The sequence below is a fragment of the Amblyraja radiata genome, chromosome 4, assembly GCF_010909765.2.
Source record: "Amblyraja radiata isolate CabotCenter1 chromosome 4, sAmbRad1.1.pri, whole genome shotgun sequence".
Lineage (NCBI taxonomy): Eukaryota > Metazoa > Chordata > Chondrichthyes > Rajiformes > Rajidae > Amblyraja > Amblyraja radiata.
The window spans coordinates 8,115,883-8,140,602 of record NC_045959.1 but is presented as its reverse complement, the minus strand read 5'-3'; the positions used below and the strand labels follow the sequence as shown (position 1 = coordinate 8,140,602).

Below are 24,720 nucleotides of genomic sequence, written 5' to 3'. Positions count from 1 at the left end.
AGGGACAGCATAGAACCAGTCAAGGATGAAGGAGGATTTTTTTTGCTCTGTGTCAGAATATGTAGGCGAGGTCCTAAAGAAGTGCATTGTTTAAGAAGGGTGGTGGGGATAATCTGGGAAATTATAGGATTGCTCGCCTCGTGAGTGGTAGGGAAGCTAGTGGAAAGGATTCGGAGGGAACCGAATATTCATATTTGAAAGGGAATGAGGACATAATTGGGTCCATTCAGCATGGCTTAGTGCAGGGACTGCGCAGTGCAACTTGATGGCGTTTTTTGAGGTGGTGACAAACATGATTAATGCATGTTGTCTACATTCACTTTAGTGAGGCATCCGACAAGGTTCCTCTTGATAGGCTGACTTTAAAATTAAAGTTGCATGGGAGCCACAGTGGCGTGGTAGCTTGGATTTAGTACGGACCTGCCCATAGAAGATTCAGTAGCAGTGAAGAGCTGCTGACTGAATATTTCTGACTGGAAATCTCTGACCACTGATTTTCTGTGGGGTTGGTTAGCAACTTTACAGATAACACAAAAATTGATAAGAGCTACCGACAGTGATGAAGGCTGTCAAATGGTATAGCAATATATAACAGTTGCAGATATGGGTGGAGAAATGGCAGATGGAGTCTAATCTGGGCATGTGTGAGGTGTTGCACTTTGAGTGATTAAATGTAAGGAATCGTGTACAGTCCGTGGTAGGACCGTTAACTATATTGATGTATAGAGGGATCTTTTGGTCCTTCTGTTTCCACACTGTATCATCCTATTACTCTGACTCCTTAGATCCCTAAAAGTAGCAACACAAGTAGATAGACTGGTAAAGAAGGCATGTTGTATGCTGGCCTTCACTGATCAGGGCATTGAGTATAAGAGTCAGGAAGTCATGTTGTTGTTTTCTAAAGATTTGGTTGGGCCTCCGTTTAGGTCGGAGGGAAAAGGGTTAAATGAGTTTATTTTACATTGGGAATGGTAGTTGCTTGAAACCAGCTGCCAAGGGTTGTGGTGGAAGCAAATATGATAATGGAATTCAAGTGGCTTTCAGATAGGCTCACAAATAAATCGTTAATGGAGGTATATGAATCATGCACAGGCAGAAGGGATTAGAAGGGTCTCAACCCGAAACATCATCCATTCCTTCTCTCCAGAGATGCTGTCTGTCCTGCTGAGTTACTCCAGCCTTTTGTGTCTATCTTAGTTTAATTTGGCATTGTGTTCGGCACAGACATTGTGGGCCGTGGGGCCTGTTCCTGTGCTGTACTGTTCTCGTCGATATGTTCATTTCTCAATCTTTCAAGAATAAAGGGAGTTTCCAGAAGATTAGAAGTTGAAGCTTTTTATGGTTTTTTTTACTGTTGCTTAAGAGATTAAAGTTCAGAAGAACATGGTTTAATAAGTAACAGCAAACAGACTTGTGAATGGCAAATTAAGCAAACTCAATTTAAACAAACTCGATTCCTTCAAATCAATAAGGTTTTAATCAATATAACTAACAAAAGATGGTTGATAAAGTTGTTAGGAAATTGAAACCAATGAGAGTAAAAGGACATTGGCAGTTTGATTATAAAAGTTGGTTCGAGACAAAAAATGTATGATTGTGTTTTACAGCTGTTTCAAACTGAGGGAGGTATTCGGTGCTGATCTTCCCATGGGGTGCAGGCAGGCTATTCCTATCGTCTGTTTTTACAGCAGTTTTAACATGTACCTTCTTTGTTTAAATTATCTATTTTCACTTGTACAAACTTCTGAATCAGGCTAGGAGTACAAGAGGAAGCTTTTATAAATCATTGGTGAATGTGACCTAGACATTTGGGTATGCTCCTGCATACTTCACAGTCTGAAGGGTACCAAGGCCGAAGAGAATGCAGAGGGAAGATTTAATAGAATGCAGTCAAGGGCAAGGGAAAAATTGAGTTATGTGGAGTGATCAGACAGCTTTGGAATATTACAGCTGAGAAGTTTAAGTTGGGGGTTTAATGGAGGCATTTGTAATTATGTAGTATTTTGATTGAACGGAGAGGGGAAAAATATTTTATGCTGGTAAATGACAGGAATATAATTCATAATCGGTGGATTAGTTCTCCATTCTGAACGTCTAACTGAGTTCACAAATTAGCTCACTCTTCGCAAGTGGTGCTGGCTCGAAGGGCTAAATGGCCTCCTTCTGCACCTATTTTCTATGTTTCTGCCTGTGATAGTTTTGTTTCAATAAAATGAATGGTCTGCTGGATATCTGGGGAGAATAGATTTCTCTTGATTGGTGATCATCCAAGTAAAAAGCTTGAGCTCAGGAATTTGTGAAAATGCCCCCCCACGGGTTATTGACCCCCCCCCACGGGTTATTTACTCCCCCTCACCCCCCCCCCCCCCCCCCCCCCCCCTATTCAAACTCCCTCACCCTCCCCGCCTCAAAAAGGCAGCCAACATCATCAAAGACCCACACCATCCTGGCCACACATTCATTTCACCATTGCCACCGGGAAGAAGGTACAGGAGCCTGAAAACTGTTAACATCCAGTTTGAGGAACAGCTTCTTCCCTACAGCCAAGCAAGCAAGAATTTCAGATGTCAATAAAACACCCTTGACTTGACCTGTGCCCCCACCCGCCGCCCCCCTCACCTGCCCCCACACCCCCCTCCATAAATTCCATAATTTTCCTTGTGGGGGTGATGGGGGTGATTGGCACTGGGGGAGCACCTGTCTCCAGGGTGAGCGCTGACGCTACACCGCACCCCCCTATATTGGGGGACGGGGCCCAATGGGTCCCACTTGGTCTAGTATATCTATCTATCATATCATATGCTTATAACTATAAAACTCTGATCTTGAATGTAGAGGAGTGTGTGTGTGTGTGTGTATTTATTTGTTTGTGTGCGATCATATCTACTCGAAGAAACGACGTGCTAACGAGAATTTTTTTTACATATTCCGGTAGAGATTTATCCCATTAAATCAAAAATTGCCTTATCTGAAAAATTTGTGCATTATTTCTCGAGTTATTTATGAAAATGTTCACAAATCTCAAATAACTAAGGTAATAAACGAGATTACGTCACAATGGATCTGACTGCCTGCCTCTGAGAGTGATGTGACCTCTTTTATGTCTTCTGTGCTTCTTGGAGAGGTGGATAGGTGGAGAGGAGGGCAGTGGTGGAGAGGAGGGAGGGTGGGGGAGTGAGATAGGGGGGAGGTGAGAATGCAGGGTGACCAAGTCACCCTGCATTCTCATAGCATCCTCCTCATAGTTCACAGGTCCCAGCACCGAGCCTTGCGGTACCCCACTATTCACTGCCTGCCATTTTGAAAGGGACCCGTTAATCCCTACTCTTTTTTTTCCTGTCTGCCAACCAATTTTTTATCCATGTCATCACTCTACCCCCAATACCATGTGCCCTAATTTTTCCTACTAATCTCCTATATGGGACCTTATCAAATTCTTTGTCCAGGTACACTATATCCACTGGCTCTCCCTTGCCATTTTCCTAATTACATCCTCAAAAAAATCCTGAAGATTAGTCAAGCATGATTTCCCCTTCGTAAATCCATGCTAACTTGGACGATCCTGTTACCGCTATTCAAATGTGCGGCTATTTCATCTTTTATAATTGACTCCAGCATCTTCCCCACCACCGATGTCAGGCTAACTGGTCTATAACTCCCTGTTTTCTCTCTCCCGTCTTTCTTAAAAAGTGGGATAACATCAGCTATCCTCCAATCCACAGGAACTGATCCTGAATCTATAGTACATTGGAAAATAATCACCAATGCATCCACGATTTCTAGAGCCCTTCCTTAAGTACCCTGGGATACAGACCATCAGGCCCTGGGAACTTATCAGCCTACAGTCCCATCAGTCTACCCAACACCAATTCCTGCCTAATGTGGATTTCCTTCAGTTCCTCCGTCACCCCAGATCCTCTGGGCACCAGTATATCAGGAAGATTGTTTGTGCCCTCCTTCGTGAAGACGGATCCAAAATACCTGTTCAACTCATCTGCCATTTCCTTGTTCCCCATAATAAATTCACCTTTTTCAGTCTTCAAGGGTCCAATTTTGGTCTTAACTAATTTTTTCCTCTTCACATACCTAAAGAAGCTTTTACTATCCTCCTTTATATTCTTGGCTAGCTTACCTTCGTACCTCATCTTTTCTCCCCGTATTGCCTTTTTAGTTATCTTCTGTTGCACTTTATACATTACCCAATCCTCTTGCTTCCCTCTCATCTTTGCTACATTGTACTTCTCTTTTATTTTTATACTGTCCCTGATGTCCCTTGTCAGCCACGGTCCCCCCCCTTACTCCCCTTGGAATCTATCTTCCTCTTTGGAATGAACTGATCCTGCACCTTCTGTATTATTCCCAGAAATACCTGCTATTGTTGTTCCACTGTCATCCCTGCTCGTGTATCTTTCCGGTCAACTTTGGCCAGCTCCTCCCTCATTGCTCCATAGTCCACTTTATTCAACTTCTTCTTCTTATCGAGTCCACACACAAGATTAGAAGTTGTTCAGCCAGAGCTGAACACACGTCTCGGCATCTGCACAATGGTGTCTGTCTTGCACTTCTTGTGCTTCTTGTGCGTGGTGGAGGAAAGATTGGTTGAAACAGGGCCGCGACGTGAACGCTCTTTCCTTGGCCCCTTTATTCAACTGTAACACTGACACCTCTGATTTACCCTTTTCCCTATCCAATTGTAGATTAAACATGACCATATTATGGTCACTACCTCCTAATGGCTCCTTAACCTCAAGTTCCTTTATCAAATCCAGTTCATTACATAGTATAGTATATAGTATAGTATAGTATATCTTTATTGTCATTTTCCTGAGTACTCGCATACCCAGAGGAAACAAAAAAACGTTGCTCAACCAGTGTCCATTCAGTGTGCAGTAAAAAATAAATAGAATAAAAATACATATATCATGAACAAATTAAACACTCTACTCTCTACTAAACATCAACAGGCGTTCCGATCAGCAGCGGCACGACAGTGGCTCTGCTGCAGTGTGTCCAGGTTGGTGGTTGGTGCGCGATACTTTGGCAGGGGGCAAAGTCCGTTTATCAGTCTTATAGCCTGCGGGAAGAAGCTGAGGAGCATCCTGCTGGTTTTGCAGCTAATGCTCCTGTACCTCTTCCCAGATGGCAGGATGGAGAATATGTGATGCGATGGGTGGTAGGGGGCTTTGATGATGGAGATGGCTCTGCTGATACATCTCTTCCTGTACATGTCCAGCAGGAAAGGGAGTGGAGCACCAATAATCCTGCTGGCGGTCTTCACAATCCTGTCTAGTTGGTGCCGTTCGTACGCCTTGCAGCTCCCGAACCAGGAAGTGATGCCGTAGGTTAATGTGCTCTCGATTGTCCCCCTATTAAAGGTTCGTAGGTGTGTAGTGGGGAGACCTGCTTTCCGTAGTCTTCGGAGAGGGTGTAGTCGCTGCTGGGCTCTCTTGACCAGTGCTGTGGTGTTGGTCGTGGACGTCAGGTCATCTGACGGGTGGAGTCCTAGGAACTTCACGCTGCTGACCCTTTCCACATCAGCTCCATCGATGTGCAGAGGTGTATGGTGTTGTTTTCCCGCCCTCCTGAAGTCAACCACCATCTCCTTATTTTTTCCCACGCTGAGAATGAGGTTGTGGGATTTGCACCATCCTGTGAGCAGCTCCACCTCCATCCTGTATGCCGACTCATCATTGTCACTGATGAGACCCACCACTGTTGTGTCATCAGCGAACTTGTTGATGAAGTTGTTGTTGAGTCTAGCAGTACAGTCGTATGTAAGCAGACTAAACACTAAATCCAGAATTGCTTTCTCCCTGGTAGGCTCCAATACAAGCTGCTCTAAGAATCCATCACGGAGGCACTCCACAAACTCCCTTTCTTGAGGTCCAGTACCAAGTTGATTTTCACAGTCTGCCTGCATATTTAAATCTTCCATAACAACGTAGCATTACTTTTACTACATTACAATTTTAACTCCTGATTCAACTTGTACCCTATATCTAGGTTACTGTTTGGGGTCCTGTAGATAAGTTCCATTCGAGTCTTTTTACCTTTACAATTCCTTAGTTCTATCCATACTGACTCGACATCTCCTGTTTCAATGTCACCCCTTGCAAGGGTCTGAATTTCATTCCTCACCAACAGAGCTACCCCACCCCCTCTGCCCACATGTCTGTCTTTTCGATAGGAGGTATACCCTTGAATATTCAGTTCCCAGCCCTGGCCCTCTTGCAGCCATGTCTCTGTAATTCCCACAACATCATACTTGCCAATTTCTAACTGAGCCTCAAGCTCGTCCACTTTATTTCTTATACTTAGCACATTCATATACAACACTTTGACCTCCGTATTTACCTCCCCTCTCGCACCGCTCGCAATTGGTCCTGACCTTACTCTCTTATCCCTTCTCGAACTTTCCTTCCCATTAATTTGAGAGTCTTTTGTAACTTTGCCTGTGAAGATTGATATTGACTCAATCGCTGTTCAAGTTAATGACAGTATTTTTTGCATGCAGTGGAGAGGTTTCTTTAACGAGTTGTCAGAAAGATGAAGATAAAGTCACCTCTAGGAATAACCTTGGTGTGGCAGTCTAAATTTGGTGCTCAAATCTTTGAATGTCGCTTGAACTGACAGCCTTATGACTCCAGAGAATGCGAACTGTAGTCCAAAATGCTTCGGCAGTTATGGTTCATTTCAATAATTTAAAAGTTGAGCGTTCCGCTTCGTAATAAAATGGACAACGTAGTCCAAGAATATATATTTTTAAACATATAATTTTATGTTAAAAATTCTTCTTTGTGGATCAACTTAGCTCTTAATTATTCTAGAATGTACATTATATTATAATTTTAAAAATTTTGTGAGTTAAAATTTGTGTGTTTATGGACAGATGTCGTTTCGGATTGGGATCTTTTTTTTTTCAGACTAATCAGTCAAGACCTTCCATCAGTTGGAATTTGTCTGAAGAATGCTCCCAACATGACTCAACCTTTTCCCTGTCCATTCTCTCCACAGATGCATCTGATCTGCTGTGTTCCTCCAGCATTTTGTGTTTTGCTCAAAATTCCAGCATTTAGTTTATTGTGTCTCCGTTTGTTTTCTTTAAACCCACATGTAAATGCAAAGTGTATGCAGAAAATAGGAATAAAAAATGTTTTTTTTTAATTTAAGTTCTGACCTGATCTTGAGAAGATGGGTTGGAAGAAGTCCTTGTTCAGTAAAACATGGTGGTGACAGAGAAGAACCACTGAATAAGCATTAATTAGAACTGTTTCTATTCATTCGTATACAAAAACATTATTGCTCATATAACAATATATCATCTCACACATAACACTTGTTAGAAGGTGTCTTTACCACCACTAATTCAACTATTATTACATCTCTGGCTGAATGAATTTTCTTCATGACGTTTTTTAGTCATGAGATCTGACCTAGTTCTGAAGATTCTCTTGGCACACATGAAATAACAAATTTCTATCTCATCAGTTGGCGTGAAACAGTCCAACCAACCAATATTTTTGCATGCCTTTTATTAAAAATGTGTATGTTGATCCTGAAAATGGGGTTCTTTTTAAAAAATGGACATGCATGAAAAGATGATCTTGCAATCGCCCCACAACCACACAATCCATGTAACCACTGAACATTCACCTTCTTCACTGTTTACTTATGCACATTGCATTTTCAGCGCAATGATCCAAGGCTTTTGCATCAGGCTGAAGTACAATAAATATTTGGAATCGGGAGTTAACAAGTTATGTTGAATTAAAAAGTTGGAAGGAAAGTTATGCTAAATTGTATTGCAATCTGGTTTGATCACACGTGTAACTTTTATTGCTGAGTTTTCTATAAAGTAAAGGTTTCAAAAAGTACAAAAAATGTGATTGCAATGGATGACATCAGATATTTGAGATTATATCCATCATGAAAGCTTAATTAGTTTTGGATTCATTTATCTTACTGAGATGTCAGAGCTGTGACCCAGTAAAGTCTTTAAAATGATGAAATGTATATTTGATGGCGCTGACTAGAAAAAATGTTCACTATTCTGGGAAAGAATAAAGTTAGATCAATGTAAAATGACCACCAGATAATCGCATAACAAAATCCCCTGAGAGTACTAAAAATGGATCATGCTACCAGCTGAGGCAGATAGCATATATTAAATCGGGTAAATTGGAAAACCAAATAAATGCCAGCATAGGTGCGATGGGCTAAGTTACTTTGTGCATGCTTTATATGCTTTCGTAGTATCTTTTTCTTTGATTACCTGACAGGATGTATTGAATTTCTCAAGGAAAGGAAAGAAAGACCCAACTTGGTTTCTTTGTGGTTTTCTTGGATCTGGTTAAGGGCAGTGGATGTCCCCTTTACCCTACCCCTCTTCTTCTTCACCCGCAATGATCGCTGTCTGCCATCTGCCTCTCCCTTCTGGTGCCTAAATTTTTACCCATGTTTGACACATTACATTTATTTGCTGGTTGGGGCCTGTCCCACTTTCACGAGTTATTCACAAATTCTCCTGAGTTTTCCCCTTGATTCAAACTCACAGAATGTTCGTAACGAGTCCGTAGGAGGTTGTAGGAGTTTGTAGATATATTGGTAGCGGCTCGTTATGTCAGGCGAAGGTACTTGTGGCATCAGGTAAGTCGGGACGTTATTTCCAGCCCGATTAAAAAATGTCCACGAGTAAACAAAATGGTCGGGATCAAAGAAATCGCAACTTTTTACTCGTAAGGAGGGCATCGAAATAGTCGTGGGAATTCGTAGACATACTCGTAGGAGTTCGTGAACATAGTCGTAGGAGTTCGTAGATTACCATGATCTTGATTTATTTTAGGACCTTTAAACTCGGCAGAGGTTTTGAATTAAGTCGTGAAAGTGGGACAGACCCTTTAGGATTTGGGTATTGCATTATGAGAAATGGTTGAGGAGATGTAATAGACTGCTGGTTTTAGGCCATCCCTGTAAAATACATGTTAAAATAAGGGCAATGATATCAGCTCTAAGTCCCTCTGCTTGAGTGACATGTTTGCTTTATTGGACTTATTAATACATCATAATACTCTCAAGAACACGGTTATGATGGAAATAAAAACATAAGAAGCTGTAGAAGCTGAGGGCAGATGGCTTCGGTGGGGAGACAAAACGAGGTCACTTGCTAGTTTAAAAAAAAGGATCCCTCATTACAACACACCCAACGTAACCTTGCCTGCGCTTCAGAATGCATGCCCCCCTTTTGGAGATGCGGATTCCACCGATATTTGCCTGGGTACCTTACAGGCAAAAGGTTTCTATCTGAGCAAGACACTGGGCAGGAACAAGGAGACTGACTCCGTCAGGGATGTGAAATGTTGCGAGGCGGCAGGTGGGATTCCAATGCTTGGGGGGGGGGGGCGAGGAGTCTGCAATGTGACTGTCGGTGGTGGGGATGTTGGAGGAGGCAGTTTATGATAGGGAATTCAGATTTGGGGGCGAGTCATGAGGCATTGAAGAGAGTAGGGGCACTGTTTCATGTCAGGTGGGCATTGTCAAGAGATAAAACAGGGTTCATTTCTTTTCAGGGTTCAGAACCAGGGGCCACTGTTTAAGAATAAGGAGTAAGCCATTTAGAACTGAGACGAGGAAACACTTTTTCTTACAGAGAGTGGTGAGTCTGTGGAATTCTCTGCCTCAAGAGGGCGGTGGAGGCAGGTTCTCTGGATGTTTGCAAGAGAGAGCTAGATAGGGCTCTCAAAAATAGTTGAGTCAGGGCATATGGGGAGGAGGCAGGAACGGGGTACTGATTGGGGATGATCAGTCATGATCACGATGAATAGCGGTGCTGCCTTGATGGGCCGAATGGCCTACTCCTGCACCTATTGTCTATTGTCTATTCATTTTAAGATGTTTTTCCTATCACGTGATTGATATTGAAGCCCTTGATGACATTTCTCATCATTGTCCTTATTTGGGGCTGGGAGGTGGGTATCCGTCCCCATGAGTGCAACTGAGATTTCTTCAAGGTTTTCCCTGTCAATCACCTGTGAGTATCCAGTAACAAACCTTATACACCAATTCCCTGTGCACCAATGATTATTTTAAAAAATTGCTTATTTATGGGATCTGGGCATTGCAGGCATGGACAAGTATTTGCTGTCCATTCTTAATTGCCTTTGAGAAGGTGGTAATGAGCTGCCACCTTTAATCACTTAAGTCTACCTGGTGGCAGTGCTTCCACAGTGCTGATGGGCAGGAAGTTCGAGAATTTAGACTTGACAACAATGAAGGAACGACTATTTCCAAACTAGGATGGCATGTGACTTGCACAGGAGCCTCCTGGTCATAAGGTTCTCTTGCTCCTGCTGCTGTTCGTTCTGGTATTAATATTCACTGGTGTGGGAGTTGCTTTTGGTGTGACATAAGTGAACAAATGCTGTGCTTTTTGTGGATGATACACCACTGTTATTGTATTCCACTGGTGGAACGAATAAACGTTTGGGGTGTTTGAGGGAGTGCCTCTTGTAGAAGTCCCAGAAGCTATTGAAGGTGTACAATTATCTATCTATCTTCTATACTATTACTATTACTATAGTATTACTAAAACTCTCACCTTGACCACTTCCGGTCTGTGTTGTAATTATATTTGCGCAAAAACGATCCCCCATGGCGCTACGATTTTTCGCCACCTTACCATTCGGTGGCGCTGTCTTGCAGCTGCGGCTCACCTGCAGTCCGTTTGTCTTTTCTGTTTTTTGTTTTCTTTTGTCCCGTTGTTGCAGTTTATTTCGGTTTATTTAGTTGTGTATGTGTGGGGGATGAGTGTGGTATGTTTTTTGACTCTTCCTTCGGGGGGGGGGGGGGATGCGACCTTTCCTGCCGTATCCCCCGTCTCCGTGTCCGTCTGCGCTGAGGCCTATCGCGGAGCTGGCGGCCTCCAACTGCGATCGACCTCGAGGCGGCGGAGGCAGAACCAGGATTTACCAACGCGAGGCTGGCCAACTTCGGGGCTGTGGTTGCGGTGCGACCCAACTTCCGACCCGACTTTGGAGCCTCGAAGGCTCGGCCGCGGGCCAGTGGACGACATAATCGGGAGCTCGCAGGTCACAGGTTGGTGACCTGTTTTCCGGAGCTCCCGCAACTACAGCTGCGTCCGCTGGACTGGAGGGCGACAGCTTCGACAGCATCGACCGCCCCGGGCCGCGGAGTTTGAACCGGCCCGTTTGCGGAGCACGGATTCAGCCGTGGGACTTACTTACCATCACCCGGCGGGGTCACAACATCGGAGGCTTGGATTGCCTCAGCGCAGAGGGAGAGCAAGGAGGGAAGAGACAATGACTTTGGGACTTTAAACTGTGTTGAGTGTTTGTTATTTATTCTATGTTATGACTGCAGGCTAAACCATTTCGTTGCACTGAAAAGTGCAATGACAATAAATTAAATGTAATCCGATCCAATCCTCTGCTGCAAGTCAAATAACTTGTTCCGATCGGGGAAAATTTAGAAAAGTTATTGGTCTGTTATTCACCAGGACGACCGGCACCAGCTATCAATCACCGGCCGCGAGAATAAAGCTGAAGGAGCGTAGTGAGCAAAGTGCGAGCGGGGTCTGTGTTCTGTGAGCGGGGGCTGTGCTCTGTTCTTCAGAGCTGCTAAGTAGTACGGATTTTCTGTATTTTGTACGGAAATGCGATAAGAATATGGATGTACGGATTCGCTTTATAAAATACCGATTTTTAAAGTTTCATCTTGCTGCTTAAAAAATGCAAGGGTATAAAAAGTCATACTGTAACTCTAAAAGTTATAGCCGATTAAATCTATTAGTATTTTAAATATTATACTGCAGATGTGTGGCAGATGCAGTATAATATAGATAAATGTGAGGTTATCCACTTTGGTGGCAAAAACAAGGGGGCAGATTATTATCTCAATGGAGTTAGGTAAGGGGGAGGTACAGCGAGACCTGGATGTCATTGTACACTGGTCACTGAAAGTTGGCGTGCAGGTACAGCAGGCAGTGAAGAAAGCTAATGCAATGTTGGCCTTTATAACAAGAGGATTTCAGCATAGGAGTAGAGATTCTTCTGTAGTTGTATAGGGCTCTGGTAAGACCACATCTGGAGTATTGTGTACAGTTTTGGTCTCCTAATTTGAGGAAGGATATCCTTGTGATTGAGGCAGTGCAGCGTAGGTTCGCGAGATTGATCCCTGGGATGGCGGGACTGTCATATGAGGAAAGATTGAAAAGACTAGGCTTGTATTCACTGGAGTTTAGAAGGGTGAGGGGGCATCTTATAGAAACTTAAAGGACTGGACAAGCTAGATGCAGGAAAAATGTTCCCAATGTTGGGCGAGTCCAGAACCAGGGGCCACAGTCTTAGAATAAAGGGGAGGCCATTTAAGACTGAGGTGAGAAAAAACTTTTTCACCCAGAGAGTTGTGAATTTGTGGAATTCCCTGCCACAGAGGGCAGTGGAGGCCAAATCACTGGATGGATTTAAGAGAGAGTTAGATAGAGCTCTAGGGGCTTGTGGAATCAAGGGATATGGGGAGAAGGCAGGCACGGGTTATTGATTGGGGACTATCAGCCATGATCACAATGAATGGCGTTGATGGCTCGAGGGGTCGAATTGCCTCCTCCTGCACCTATTTTCTATGTTTCTAAGATCTGGATGATTATTTTTGTAAACTTTGATCTGCCTGTCCCGCTACAGGTTTAAACTGCGCTGTCAGTTTAGCGCGTGGGAATTTAAACGAACAGCGCTTTGGGTCCCACTTTGACGACCTAATTCACAACCTCAGTTGAGTTTGCCCTTGACTCGTACTCGTAGCATGGTCGTCACAAGGTCGTAGGTAGGTCGTAGCAGGCCGTGATGCTAGTCGTAGGTACTCGTGTCATCAAGTAGGTCAGGCCGTTTTTCTAGCCTGATGAAAAATGTCCACAAGTAAAAAAGGTTGTGAATTAGGTCGTGAAAGTGGGACAGGCCCTTAATGCTCAGTCACATAATCTCCAGTGTGTGCGGATTAAATGCTGGAAAGTCATGCCCTGTCACTTTGAGGAGAAATAAATGAAGGGTATGACTCACAAGAAGCCTTTTCCCATGATCTGGCTACTGACTGCTTCCCAGAGGCAGATCTAGAATGACTGCCTGTGGTTCACAGGTGTATTAGATGTTGCAGTGGGAGGTGACAGTGCTCTTGAAGTTGAAACTCCGCAATAGGTGAACAACCATCAGGCTGAAGAAGGGTCTCGACCTGAAATGTCACCTATTCCTTTTCTCCAGCGATGCTGTCTGACCCATTGAGTTACTCCAGCTTTTTATGTCTATCCTTGGTATAAACCAGCATCTGCAGCTCCGTACACATCAGGCTATTAAACACTAAGAACTCCAATCTATGAACTGCCTGGGCTGCACAAGGGGTTTTGGGCTTTGTTTTTGCACTATATTGGAATTTTAAATTATTGAACTTTTCTTTGTTGCATTATCGAGGAATGTTACTAAATTTTGAGATTTTAAAAATCAAGCCTGTAATTTATCCCATCAGAAAAAGAATTAAAAAAGCATTTAATATTTACCTAATTCATTTTCATATCTTCAGTATTAAAAAAGTTATGGTCATTTTCATACTAGTAAATTAGCATCTCGTTCCCTATTGTTTTTCTATTGACAACTGAAAAGCTGTGATCGAGGAGGACAAGGGCCATTTTACACAGACATACATACAGATCAGTCATGGCTACCAACATGACCGATCTGTATGTACTGTGGATGTTTTTAGTCAGATATATAGCATGAATATTGTGATCATGGAAAGACAATTACACAATATGGATAAATGATCATGTTGCCGATATCGGGGCCTAATTACCTTATTTCGCATTATCAGATTTTGCAATTCGTGAAACACCCAAAGTATGTACACCACTCACTTTGTTGTCGTCCCTTGAGAGGCTTGGCCTCTGCGTCTGGTTGTAGGACTGAAATGTTGTTGGTGGGCTGAGGGTGGGGATTGTTGTCATAGGTACAAAAACAATTGTGTATGTGTGTGAGAGATCTTTTTGAATGAAAGGAACGCTTGTCTTTGTCTAAGAACCTGGTGCAAAATTTTGAAATGTCTTCCATCGTGGCTTTAAGGTGCAGCTATTCTTACTGCTGGATGACTGTAATTTCCATCTATTACATTCTTGATGGGTTTCCTTACCCATGGTGGACAGGATCACCCTTGTAGCCTCCACCTCATTCTCTCTCCCTTCCTGTTTGCTCTTCCTTGTCCATTGCAACTGTAGTGTGTTTTACTGGTGTCCGGTAGACAAGAGGATCGTGCTTTTAAAGAGCCAAGTTGGTTCTCTCATTTGGTGTGTAGCAAACTGTTCACTGGTGAATTTAATGGTGCCTCAGCTAGTCAGGAACTGCACAGATCCCATTTTATCATATATTTTTCACCACTTTTACAATTTTATGTGGTGAAATCAATTGTGCTGTAGTGTGAAATGAAATTCACAATTAGTGCATTGTAAAAGGGTGAAATTATTTCTCTAGTCAACAGAGTTTTGATGAATGATCGACTTGAGGTGTTACTCTGTTAGTTGTTTAGGCTTGCTGTGTCTTTTCAAAATAAAATTCATCACACTTTCAATTTTGCACAATCCTAGCCTGATCAGTTCTAGTCTCTATACCCTAGTCACAGCTTCCTCCCATTAACTTTCAGGTTCACGAACCACCCCAACCACAACCCAGCGTTTCCTCTTTGAAGGAAATTACCCGAAATTCGGGAAATCCTGGTTGTCTTCGGGTAATTTTATGGAAATGAAATAATTTCGGGAAATTTCCCAGCCTTCCCCAACTGCCCATGTGCGACTGGCCCCCCCAACTGCGCATGCACGGGGAGATGCCAAAAGGTCCAATCAGGCCCGCCGGATGATTTGCGGAAGAAAAGTATGTACAGGTGCACAACCTTTTATCCGAAGATCCAAATAACGAAAACCTCAGAATAGCGGACATTTTTTCGGTCCTTGAAGAAAGGTCCTTGAAAACGTTCACCGAGAGCGGAACCTCCGGTCGGTCCTCGAAGAAAGGGGAACTAAATCCCCATTCATAAAAGAGAAGGTGAGGGTATATGGCGCGGGAGGGTTAATAATTGACAATATGCTGCTGCCTGCCCGCTGAGTTAAAAAGTTCCCACGGTAGACTCACGATACACAGTGTATCGTGAGTCTTGCGTGGGAACTTTTTAACTCAGCGGGCAGGCAGCAGCAGATTGTCGCTCCCTTAAGTTTCACCTCACCTACATCCCTCTGCTTCCCGGCCATGTGTGTGACCCCTTCCCTCCCCTCTCCAGCTCCCCGCTCATTGCACCGGCGCGGGGGCTTTGCACTGTCTTCACGTCGGCGATACCAGCAGGTCAGTGCCAGTCACCGGAGACGTCAGGACCAACGGGACACCGACCCCCAGGCCCACTGCAAGCACGGAGATCCCAGAGACCCACAGCCAGCAGCAGCCCAGCCCCGTTCCAACTCCAGAGGAAAACTGCAAACTGGCCGGAGACGTCAGGACCACCAGAAGCCGTTCCCCGAGCTGCGCCCCCTCATCGGGACACCGACCCCCAGGCCCACTGCAAGCACGGAGATCCCAGAGACCCACAGCCAACAGCAGCCCAGCCCAGCCCCGCTCCAACTACAGAGGAACCTGGGTTGCGGATGACGGGGCACAGCTCGGGGCGTCATAGGGGCCCATCGGGGAGCGGGTTCCTGTTGGTCCTGACGTCTCCGGCCACCAGCCATCCTCAGGGAACTGTGCCGCCCTTGCAGGAGAGTGGGGTTGTTTGCAGTTGCAGAGGGAGGGGGCAAGGGCGGTACAGTTCCCAGTCTCAGCTCCAGTCCAGGGGGGTGGCCGGAGACGTCAGGATCAACGGGACACCAACCCCCAGGCCCACTGCAAGCACGGAGATCCCAGAGACCCACAGCCAGCAGCAACTCCAGCCCCACTCCAACTCCAGAGGAACACGTAGGGGCAGAAGCTGATGGTGTGCAAGGTACGTCTTGTTCTTGGGGTGGCGGATGAGGGGGCGCAGCTCGGGCTGTGGGCGAACTGCCACTTGTCGCCGTAGCGGCCCATCGGGGAGCGGATTCCTCTGGAGTTGGAGGGGAAGGGTGGTATTGTGCTGTTTGATCGCCCCCTGCTATCCCAGGGACAGGGAGACACAGCGGCTTTTTAGACTGGTGGGCAATCACTTCCAAAGTTCTGCCCACACAGTCAGTACACATCTCCTACACTGCATTTCATACAAATATTTATTCTGCAAGAAAAAACTACATTGAAGACTCAAACTCGCGACCAAGTAACTGCCAGGATCGAGGCGCAAACTCGCGACCTTGCGGATATGAGCCGAGCACTCTACCACTGAGCCAGCCATTAAAATCTACGCTAAAAAATTTCCATTCCGAAGGCCGACAAATTCTGAATTACGAAAAGTGTCTGGTCCCAAGGCTTTCGGATAAAAGGTTGTGCACCTGTACCTGGATATTTATGACCAATTGTGACATCAGCCGCGTCACAATTAAAAATGGCGCCGGTGACACGGAAGGGATGCCATCTCCCCACGCATGTGCAGTGGGCCCTGGTAATCGCGCGTGCGCAATTGGGGGCAGCAGTCACACATGCGCAGTTGAAGGTTTACTGAGCTGGAAAATACCAGGTAATTTTGAATCCTATTTCAGGATTTTTTTTTTTGAAGTGTGGAAGCAGTGCCACAACCCTATCTCAGTGTGCAAGTCAAATCTGTCCAGTTATGCCTCTGTCCCACTTAGGAAACCTGAACGGAAACCTCTGGAGACTTTGCGCCCCACCCAAGGTTTCCGTGCGGTTCCCGGAGGTTGCAGGTAGTGGAAGCAGGTAGGGAGACTGACAAAAACCTCCGGGAACCGCACGGAAACCTTGGGTGGGGCGCAAAGTCTCCAGAGGTTTCCGTTCAGGTTTCCTAAGTGGGACAGGTTACTCCTCAATAATACCCTTAATATAGGGAGGTTTCACGGCAGTCGGGTCACGACCCATGATCCGTACTGTTGCTACGCAACTCCAAATGGATTACACGCGATGAACTGCAGGTAGGCACTTACCATTGTTTCCAGCGTAGCGGGCCCGTTATATTATGGAAATCGGGATAAGCGTGTTTGACATTTAGCCTACTTCAGAATTCCAAAAGTGAGGAGAAATGACGGCAGATAGAAGCGAGAGCTGAAGGGACAACAACAGACAGAGTGCTTGGCGAACACTGGCCGTTTGCTCACTGCATTTCATCAACTAAGGCATTATTTGTGTTTTTTCTTGATTCCTTTGGCATCTAAAAAGTTTCAGAAGTGATAAATCTGGCTGTAATTTTTTTAAATCGCCCATAGTTCCCGTGGGTTTTTACATACAAAATTAAAACGCATCTGAAAAAAAAATTTACAGACAGATTTATCACTTCTGAGATTTTTTAGATACCAAAGGAATCAAGAAAAGATACAAATAATGCCTTACTGTTGATGAAATGCAGTGAGTAAACGCGATAATTCCCAATATTTTCAATTCCAATATCTGCACGGCAAATGTTTACCAAGCACTTTAGCTGCTGTTGTCCTTTCAGTTCTCGCTTCTCTTTACCTTCATTTCGCTTCACTTTTGGAATTCTAAAGTTGGGTACATGTCTCTCACACTTACCCCGACTCCCACAGTTTTTTTCAGCGCAAAAATTCAACATTTTGGCGGTTTTTAACAGGTAGGAAAGTACGCGTTTTTAGCATTAATAACATATACTGGAAGTGACGGATGTCCTCCAGATGGATTTAGCGGCTCCGTGCGTCAAGCCCTATGACCCAGTGACCTTACGTGCAACCCCCCTATATTGCACTTTATAGTGTTCTCACAATGAACTCAGATGCAAATTGAATGAGCTATGTGTTTCTAATCTAGGTAACTTTGGCAACCTTTTGTTTGACAAGAGTTGATCCACATATATCCTCATGGTAATCATTCGGCCCACCATGTCCATGGATGAGTGAGCACTCATCTTTATTAATCCTATTTTCCAGCATTTGCTTGGTAACCTTGCAAGAGCTGGCCAAGGCACTTCTTTAATGCTGTGCATTGATGTTGATTTGGAATCATCAATATACCAGAGCCAGATCCACTTATCCTGCTCTTACTGTGCCAGGATAAAGAGATCTGATTTCTGTATTAGCAAGGTTGTGCATTCTCTGCTGCTATTAGATTTTTTTCTGTACGCTAAGTACTTTTTGTTGCATCTGCAGGGAAAGTATTGTGTTTCAGCCACCACAAAAATGACTATAGTCTACGTCAATTAACATTTTGCAGTAATTGGAAACTTAATTTGGACGTAACATGCCCTAATTACACCTTGCCATTTATCGAGCTGCTCCACTGTTCATGTGTCCGACCTTCAACGGAATCCTTGCACGGTTCATGAATGCAACAAAAATGCATCTTTGTGAGCGCATCCATGGCAGCCTGTCTCCCAACACGTAGCAGTTCCAGTCACAGCTCTGCTGCCCATTCATTTCGCCAAAACAAATAACGGGGAGGTGGGAAGAAGGAGGCAGGCAAATAAATGTCAGATTCACTCTAAGCAGTATGTGGCTGGTTGATGAAACCCAAAGGATTTTTTTTAGAATTTCTGTAAATATACAACTTGTTAGCTGCAAAGGTTCAATAGTTTGTTGGCTTTATTACTTGCAGAACCATTTGCAAATCATTGTTGAGACAAGTTTGGTAAGGGTTCCAGACAGTTAACTTAATTTCAGTCACAGTTGACATAATTACTACTTTTAATCCACAAACAGCATTTGTTTTGTGTTTGCAAATGTTACTTTTTGACTGCACTGAACACATTGCATTTATTTCAGAACAGACATCTTTTATTGCTGCAGGCAAGTTGAGGTTTCTCATGCTAGCAACCCATTCATTCTCTTCCTCTCGGCTGATTTGTCTTGTGGCATTTCTGTTGTTTGAGCAACTGAGGACTCGGGCCTGAACAGTTCTACCCTTATTTCAGTTAAGAAAAATTCTCCCACCCGATGTTTTGCAGCTGTGTTTGTTGAGTTTTGCTCTTGCATGTTACATTGAGTGATTCATAATGGATCATAATAGATTTTTGGGAGCACTTATATCAAAACTCTATATTAATTTTAACAATTGTCCAAAGCAAAGTCAAAGCAGACACAACCATGTCAGTAATTTAAATTGTTAGGCACAATGCTTTTTCACAAGGGAAAGTTGAAGTTGTTGCTGCAGGGTTTTGTAAATTATAGCCAGTCTACATCAATCAGAAGAGATTTGGGTAAAGGTTGTGCCTTGTTAATAGCAATAAGCTTGAAATTTTAACATGATCTAAACCTGCTCATTATGTCCATTTAAAAACAAAATTAATTATGAAATGTTTGTGTACCTTTGCAGGAGATGGGAACTACGGCGTTTACCAATGATGTAGATGAAAACCAGTACGCTGGCTAGATTGATCCAAAGAGCATCATTGGAGCCACTGCAGTGCAAAAGGATTTGCACGCTCTTGCCAAGATGAAGAAAATAAGCCTTAAAACAATCAAAAAATCCTTCAACTTGAACAAAGGCAAAGAAGAAAATGAATTTGTGGTAATGCAGCAGCCATCGCTTGTTAATGATTTTGGGAAGGACGACTCTCTGTTTAGCTGTTATGGGAAGGATTTGGCTGGTAACGATCTAAACAAAACAGAGGAGGACGATAAAGGGCCAAAAAATAAAGCAAAAGGCGAAGGTTTGATGGGCACACTGAAAAGGAGGCTTTCTGCAAAGCAGAAACAGAAGTCGAAAGGGAGTTCACCATCTGTCAGCTTTGTGGAGGATGATCGATTTTCCTCTTCAACCCCAGCGAGCATTAATGATTTGAGAGCACAAAGACCCTTAAGGTCCACGTCACTTCGTGGCCACCATTACAGCCCTACCCCTTGGCCTTTGCGATCAACGAGTTCTGAAGAGACTTGCATTAAGATGGAGGGCAAGGTCAAAGCATTGGTCCATAATAATAGCCCAAACCAAGCGATAAGTGGAGTTCGTAAGGAGTTCCATGACATGCAAACAGATCACGTGTTTCACGAACAGAACAACACAATGAAAGAAATTAACTCCCAAAATGGCAACTCCCATCTGGATATTGATGAATCGTGCCATCTTCCTGTTGTAATTGGATTAATGCCTCAGAACTATATTCAGTACACAATGCCTTTAGATGAGGGAATGTATCCTATGGAAGGGTCATGTAGCTATTGTTTTGACAATCCATTGCCAATGGAAGTTGCTTCAGTGCCATCCCACGTATGCAGTAGCACACTACAGATAGATGATGGGCATATGGTTTCCGATTTAGTGGTTTCATCTGATATATTCTTGGACCCGCCTGTTAATGGTCTTTTGATTGGTACAACAGGCGTTATCTTGCAGAATTCAAGATCTAATCACGTTGATATTCCTCCACTGTCTCCACTCCTACCTCCAGGTTCCAATCAAATGCAGTTAACGTTTCCTGGGTTTGTCGGCACAGCAGCTCATGTAGCAGAAAGAGTTCGCCTTCATTTAAACTTTGATCCAAATTCTGCTCCTGGAGTGGGAAGAATTTATGACTCTGTACAAAGTAATGGCCCAATGGTGGTCACAAGTCTCACTGAAGAGCTGAAAAAACTTGCAAGACAAGGATGGTACTGGGGCCCCATAACACGGTGGGAGGCAGAAGAGAAGCTTACCAATGTGCCTGATGGATCTTTTCTTGTGCGTGACAGTTCTGATGACCGATATCTTTTAAGCCTGAGTTTTCGTTCACAAGGCAAAACTCTTCACACTAGAATAGAACACTCGAATGGCAGGTTTAGTTTCTATGAACAGCCGGATGTGGAAGGACACACATCCATTGTAGAGCTGATTGAGCATTCAATTAAAGACTCTGAAAATGGAGCATTTTGCTATTCTAGGTCTCGCCTACCAGGCTCTGCAACCTATCCTGTAAGACTAACAAACCCAGTTTCTCGGTTCATGCAAGTCCGTTCACTACAGTATCTGTGCCGTTTTGTTATTCGCCAATACACTCGAATAGACTTAATTCAAAAATTGCCTCTGCCAAACAAAATGAAGGATTATTTGCAGGAGAAGCACTACTGAAAAGTTTTGAAGTCTTGCAGATTGCACTTTTGGAACTGGAATGCATTGGAATATTTAAAAAATATATAATTTATCGAAAATTAGCCGAAAAAGTTTCCTTGTTTATTTGGAGGTGTTCCTTTACTTTGTAATCACAGGCCTCTGTTCTTTAATCAATTCCACCAGTACCCCTTCCGCAGTCTGTTCTCCATGCACTCAGCCTATTTGTAAAGTAAAGAATTCACACAATATTTCATGTTGAGGTCTAACAATAGATTCTTAACCTATGAAAAAATTCTGAGGCTTGTTCATGCCCATTCTTTGTCCATTTTACACTATTAACTACAGGTTTCTATCCTTACCATCTGGATCTATAGCAGAGTCAGTGGAATAAACTCCCAGAAGCTGCTAGATAAACCAATGCTATGGTCAGTTCTAAGCATTTTGGCTTACAAGCACTATTTTTCATTGAATTCCCAATAATTGGTAATGATATCGAAGATGTTGAAGGTTTGGCCAATAATTGTTTATACATTGAAATTAAATTAATACCACGGCATATTCTCGATATATTTCATTTAAAAAAATCTGGTTCTGCCATAAAATCAGTGCTTCTATTCAGAGTTAACAGTGCTCAAATTGACGTCCCAGGACAAATAATACCTGGGCAATTTATGTGCTTTTAGAATCAAGCAATGATTTGTTTTTCTTTAAAAACAAAAATGCTTAATGGAGACAACAACACAATGTGTTTAACGCAGCAAATAGATAGAGGGCTCATAGATCTGTGTACAATTTGCTGTTTATTTGTGTTGGCATATTTAGCCAAACAGCAGCTGGCAGGCAGCCTGAAAGTTCACACCTTGTGCCACTCTCCCTGCACATACAATATACTCTGTTTCTCTTTCTTACAAACTTTCTCTGTGCAGACCTGTGCATAAGTCCAAAAATATTTTAAAACAATTCTTTTGATTGGACTTTTTGTTCTTCCTTAAAAATCTGTTGTTCTAAAGATACAATTTTATAAACTGTGTCTTTTTTACATTTGTTCACATTTTGTGTTTGATTTGAAAGGTTGTCATCAAATGCCTTTTTACCGTAGAGCACAATATAGAATTATCTTTGCACGCCCTGTTTTGCACATAAGATTCTTGTGCCAGTTTGTGCTTGTTATTCCAGGACCAATTTTGTAAAGGGCCGTCATGCCAGTATTTTGATTTGTAGCCGAAAATCCAGTGGGACACCATATTGAAATCAGTAAATATTGATGTATTGTTCCTGGTTTTAAAGGAAACCTTCAGCTTTATGTGCATCCTTCCGATTTTGTGCATTTTTTTTTTTTTTGTTTTAAGTTGCAGGGCACCATTATTCATTTCTATGCAGTAATACAGAATAATTTTTAAATTCCTTTGTTTTCAGTTATATGAGTTGTTATTTTGAAATCATGCTTGAGGACATTGCAATTGTTCAATGTCTCTGTGCCCTTGTTACTGTCAGGCAAAGATTGATTAATCATGCCATGAGATAAATGGGATGTTTTTTGTGTTTTTTAATGGGTTGGTATATTATTCCTGTAGTTCATCTGTATTTCAATAGACCGACTGACTGAAATTTGTTAATAATTTCTTTCCTTTATTTTCCTCCAATTGTTCAAGTACTTTGTGCACTTTTAGGTTGTGTTCAGTTTTGCATTTACCTGTATTGCCATATAGAAAACCTGTGTAGTGCACAGGCAAAATCGTCCCTATAAAATGATTTGTAATATGCCAGTTCTTAGTGTGCATTGTCATTCATCACTCAATGTAGCATATTGTTCCCATTTGTTCTTTCACTCAATGCTGTGAGTCACGCGAATGATAAACCATTTGTATATTCGGGGTTCACCAAATCTGAAACCACAAAGTTAAAGCCAATCAGTTGAAAATGATTATTTTATTTGCTTTCATTGGCTTATGGAATTAATTATACGAAACCTTCAATGCTCAATACGTTCAGCTTTAAATGATGAATTTGGCAAAACAAATTCCCTGCGGCTTCCCTATTCAGCCTTAAGGTAGGAAACCTTTAATTTGATCAGTCTCTCAGGCAGTCCCACAGTGTAGTGTAGTGGCAAGTGTGCTAGAGTGCTCATTTGATGAGTTTGATTAGAAATCAGAAAAAAACATGGTGCTGTTCCCCCACCCTCACGTGACACAAAAGCTATGATTCTGACTGAACCATAAATTCATCAGTTGTCCAATTTTCCAAAAATGTTGATGCTCTGGTGACTAATCGTGTACTCAGAACCACCCTATTAGATAGACAGATTGAAACATAGAAAATAGGTGCAGGAGTAGGCCATTCGGCCCTTCGAGCCTGCACCGCCATTCAATATGATCATGGCTGATCATCCAACTCAGTATCCTGTACCTGCCTTCTCTCCATACCCCCTGATCCCTTTAGCCACAAGGGCCACATCTAACTCCCTCTTTAAATATAGCCAATGAACTGGCCTCAACTCCTTTCTGTGGCAGAGAATTCCAGAGATTCAAAATGTTTTTCTCATCCAGGTCCTAAAAGATTTCCCCCTTATCCTTAAACTGTGACCCCTTGTTCTGGACTTCCCCAACATCGGGAACAATCTTCCTGCATCTAGCCTGTCCAACCCCTTAAGAATTTTAAGAATCCCCTTAAGGGATTGCTATTCATAATCTGAGAAATGTTTCTTTGTCAGACTGCCTCTCAGTCTCTGGCATTGAATCTGCAATTGGTGAATATTAGTGATCTGAGGAAAAACAGGAAGAGATGTCATCATCCCTGAAAGATGAGACTTGTTCTACATAAAGTGGGCTTATTGCAGATTTAGGAGAAATGTCATGGTAAAATAGTAGGATATAATCCTATTTTAATATTCTTCCCCCTCTCCTTTTTCTTTGCATCGATACGATAGAACTTTATTTATCCCTGGAGGGAATGATCAAAAGGATTTTCACTTAGGCACAGAGAGGGAAGAATATTAAAATAGGATTACATCCTATTAATTTGCCATGACAATTCTCCTAAATCTGCAAAAAGCCACTGAAATAAATGAACAACTGATTAATATTTTATAAAGTGACCCAAGGATATAATTGCCCATCCACCTGTTTTTGGATAGCAAGAAAAAGTATCCACAGTAGATCATTTTTTCCACTCGCAGCCCAATGTGTTTCAACTATTTCACAATCTTCTCTCTATTTAGCTTGGTGACATGGAAAAGAAAAAAAATATTCTGTTACCTGTAGTATCAGAGCAAAACAAAAGCGTACTGACACAGTAGCTGTGGGCAAGCCGGAAACCCCTCGTATGGCACAATCATATCCTCTGCACTCAGCTGTTGCAGTTCAGGGAGCAAAGATACTGATCAAAAACATTTACATAAGTTCCTGCACTGAAGATTCCTTCCAAATCATCTGCAAGTCAGTTTGTTATATACGATGACACCAAAAAGCTTTCAAAATCAGAAATATCTGATCCTCACGTGTTCAAGAATGGATTTTAGATTGCTAATTGTACTTTGGCACTGAATGTGTTATGTAATAGGGAGCCAGTGATTATA

The 24,720-nt window shown here is 42.9% G+C and overlaps 1 protein-coding gene and 1 long non-coding RNA gene across 3 annotated transcripts in view; one reads left to right on the top strand and one right to left on the bottom strand.

Moving 5' to 3' along the window:
• Positions 1-309, bottom strand: part of LOC116971806 — a 54,463-nt gene extending 54,154 nt beyond the window's left edge. Inside the window, exon 1 of the long non-coding RNA XR_004411628.1 lies at positions 263-309. This is a non-coding gene — a long non-coding RNA (uncharacterized LOC116971806). The remainder of the gene's footprint in view (positions 1-262) is intronic.
• Positions 1-22,912, top strand: part of socs6 (suppressor of cytokine signaling 6) — a 53,648-nt gene extending 30,736 nt beyond the window's left edge. For both annotated transcript variants that reach the window (XM_033018927.1, XM_033018926.1), the window contains exon 2: positions 19,434-22,912. In XM_033018927.1, the coding sequence (XP_032874818.1) occupies positions 19,554-21,164 (1,611 nt within the window). In that variant the 5' untranslated portion in view covers positions 19,434-19,553 and the 3' untranslated portion in view covers positions 21,165-22,912. The remainder of the gene's footprint in view (positions 1-19,433) is intronic.
• The last annotated feature ends 1,808 nt before the right edge of the window (positions 22,913-24,720 follow it).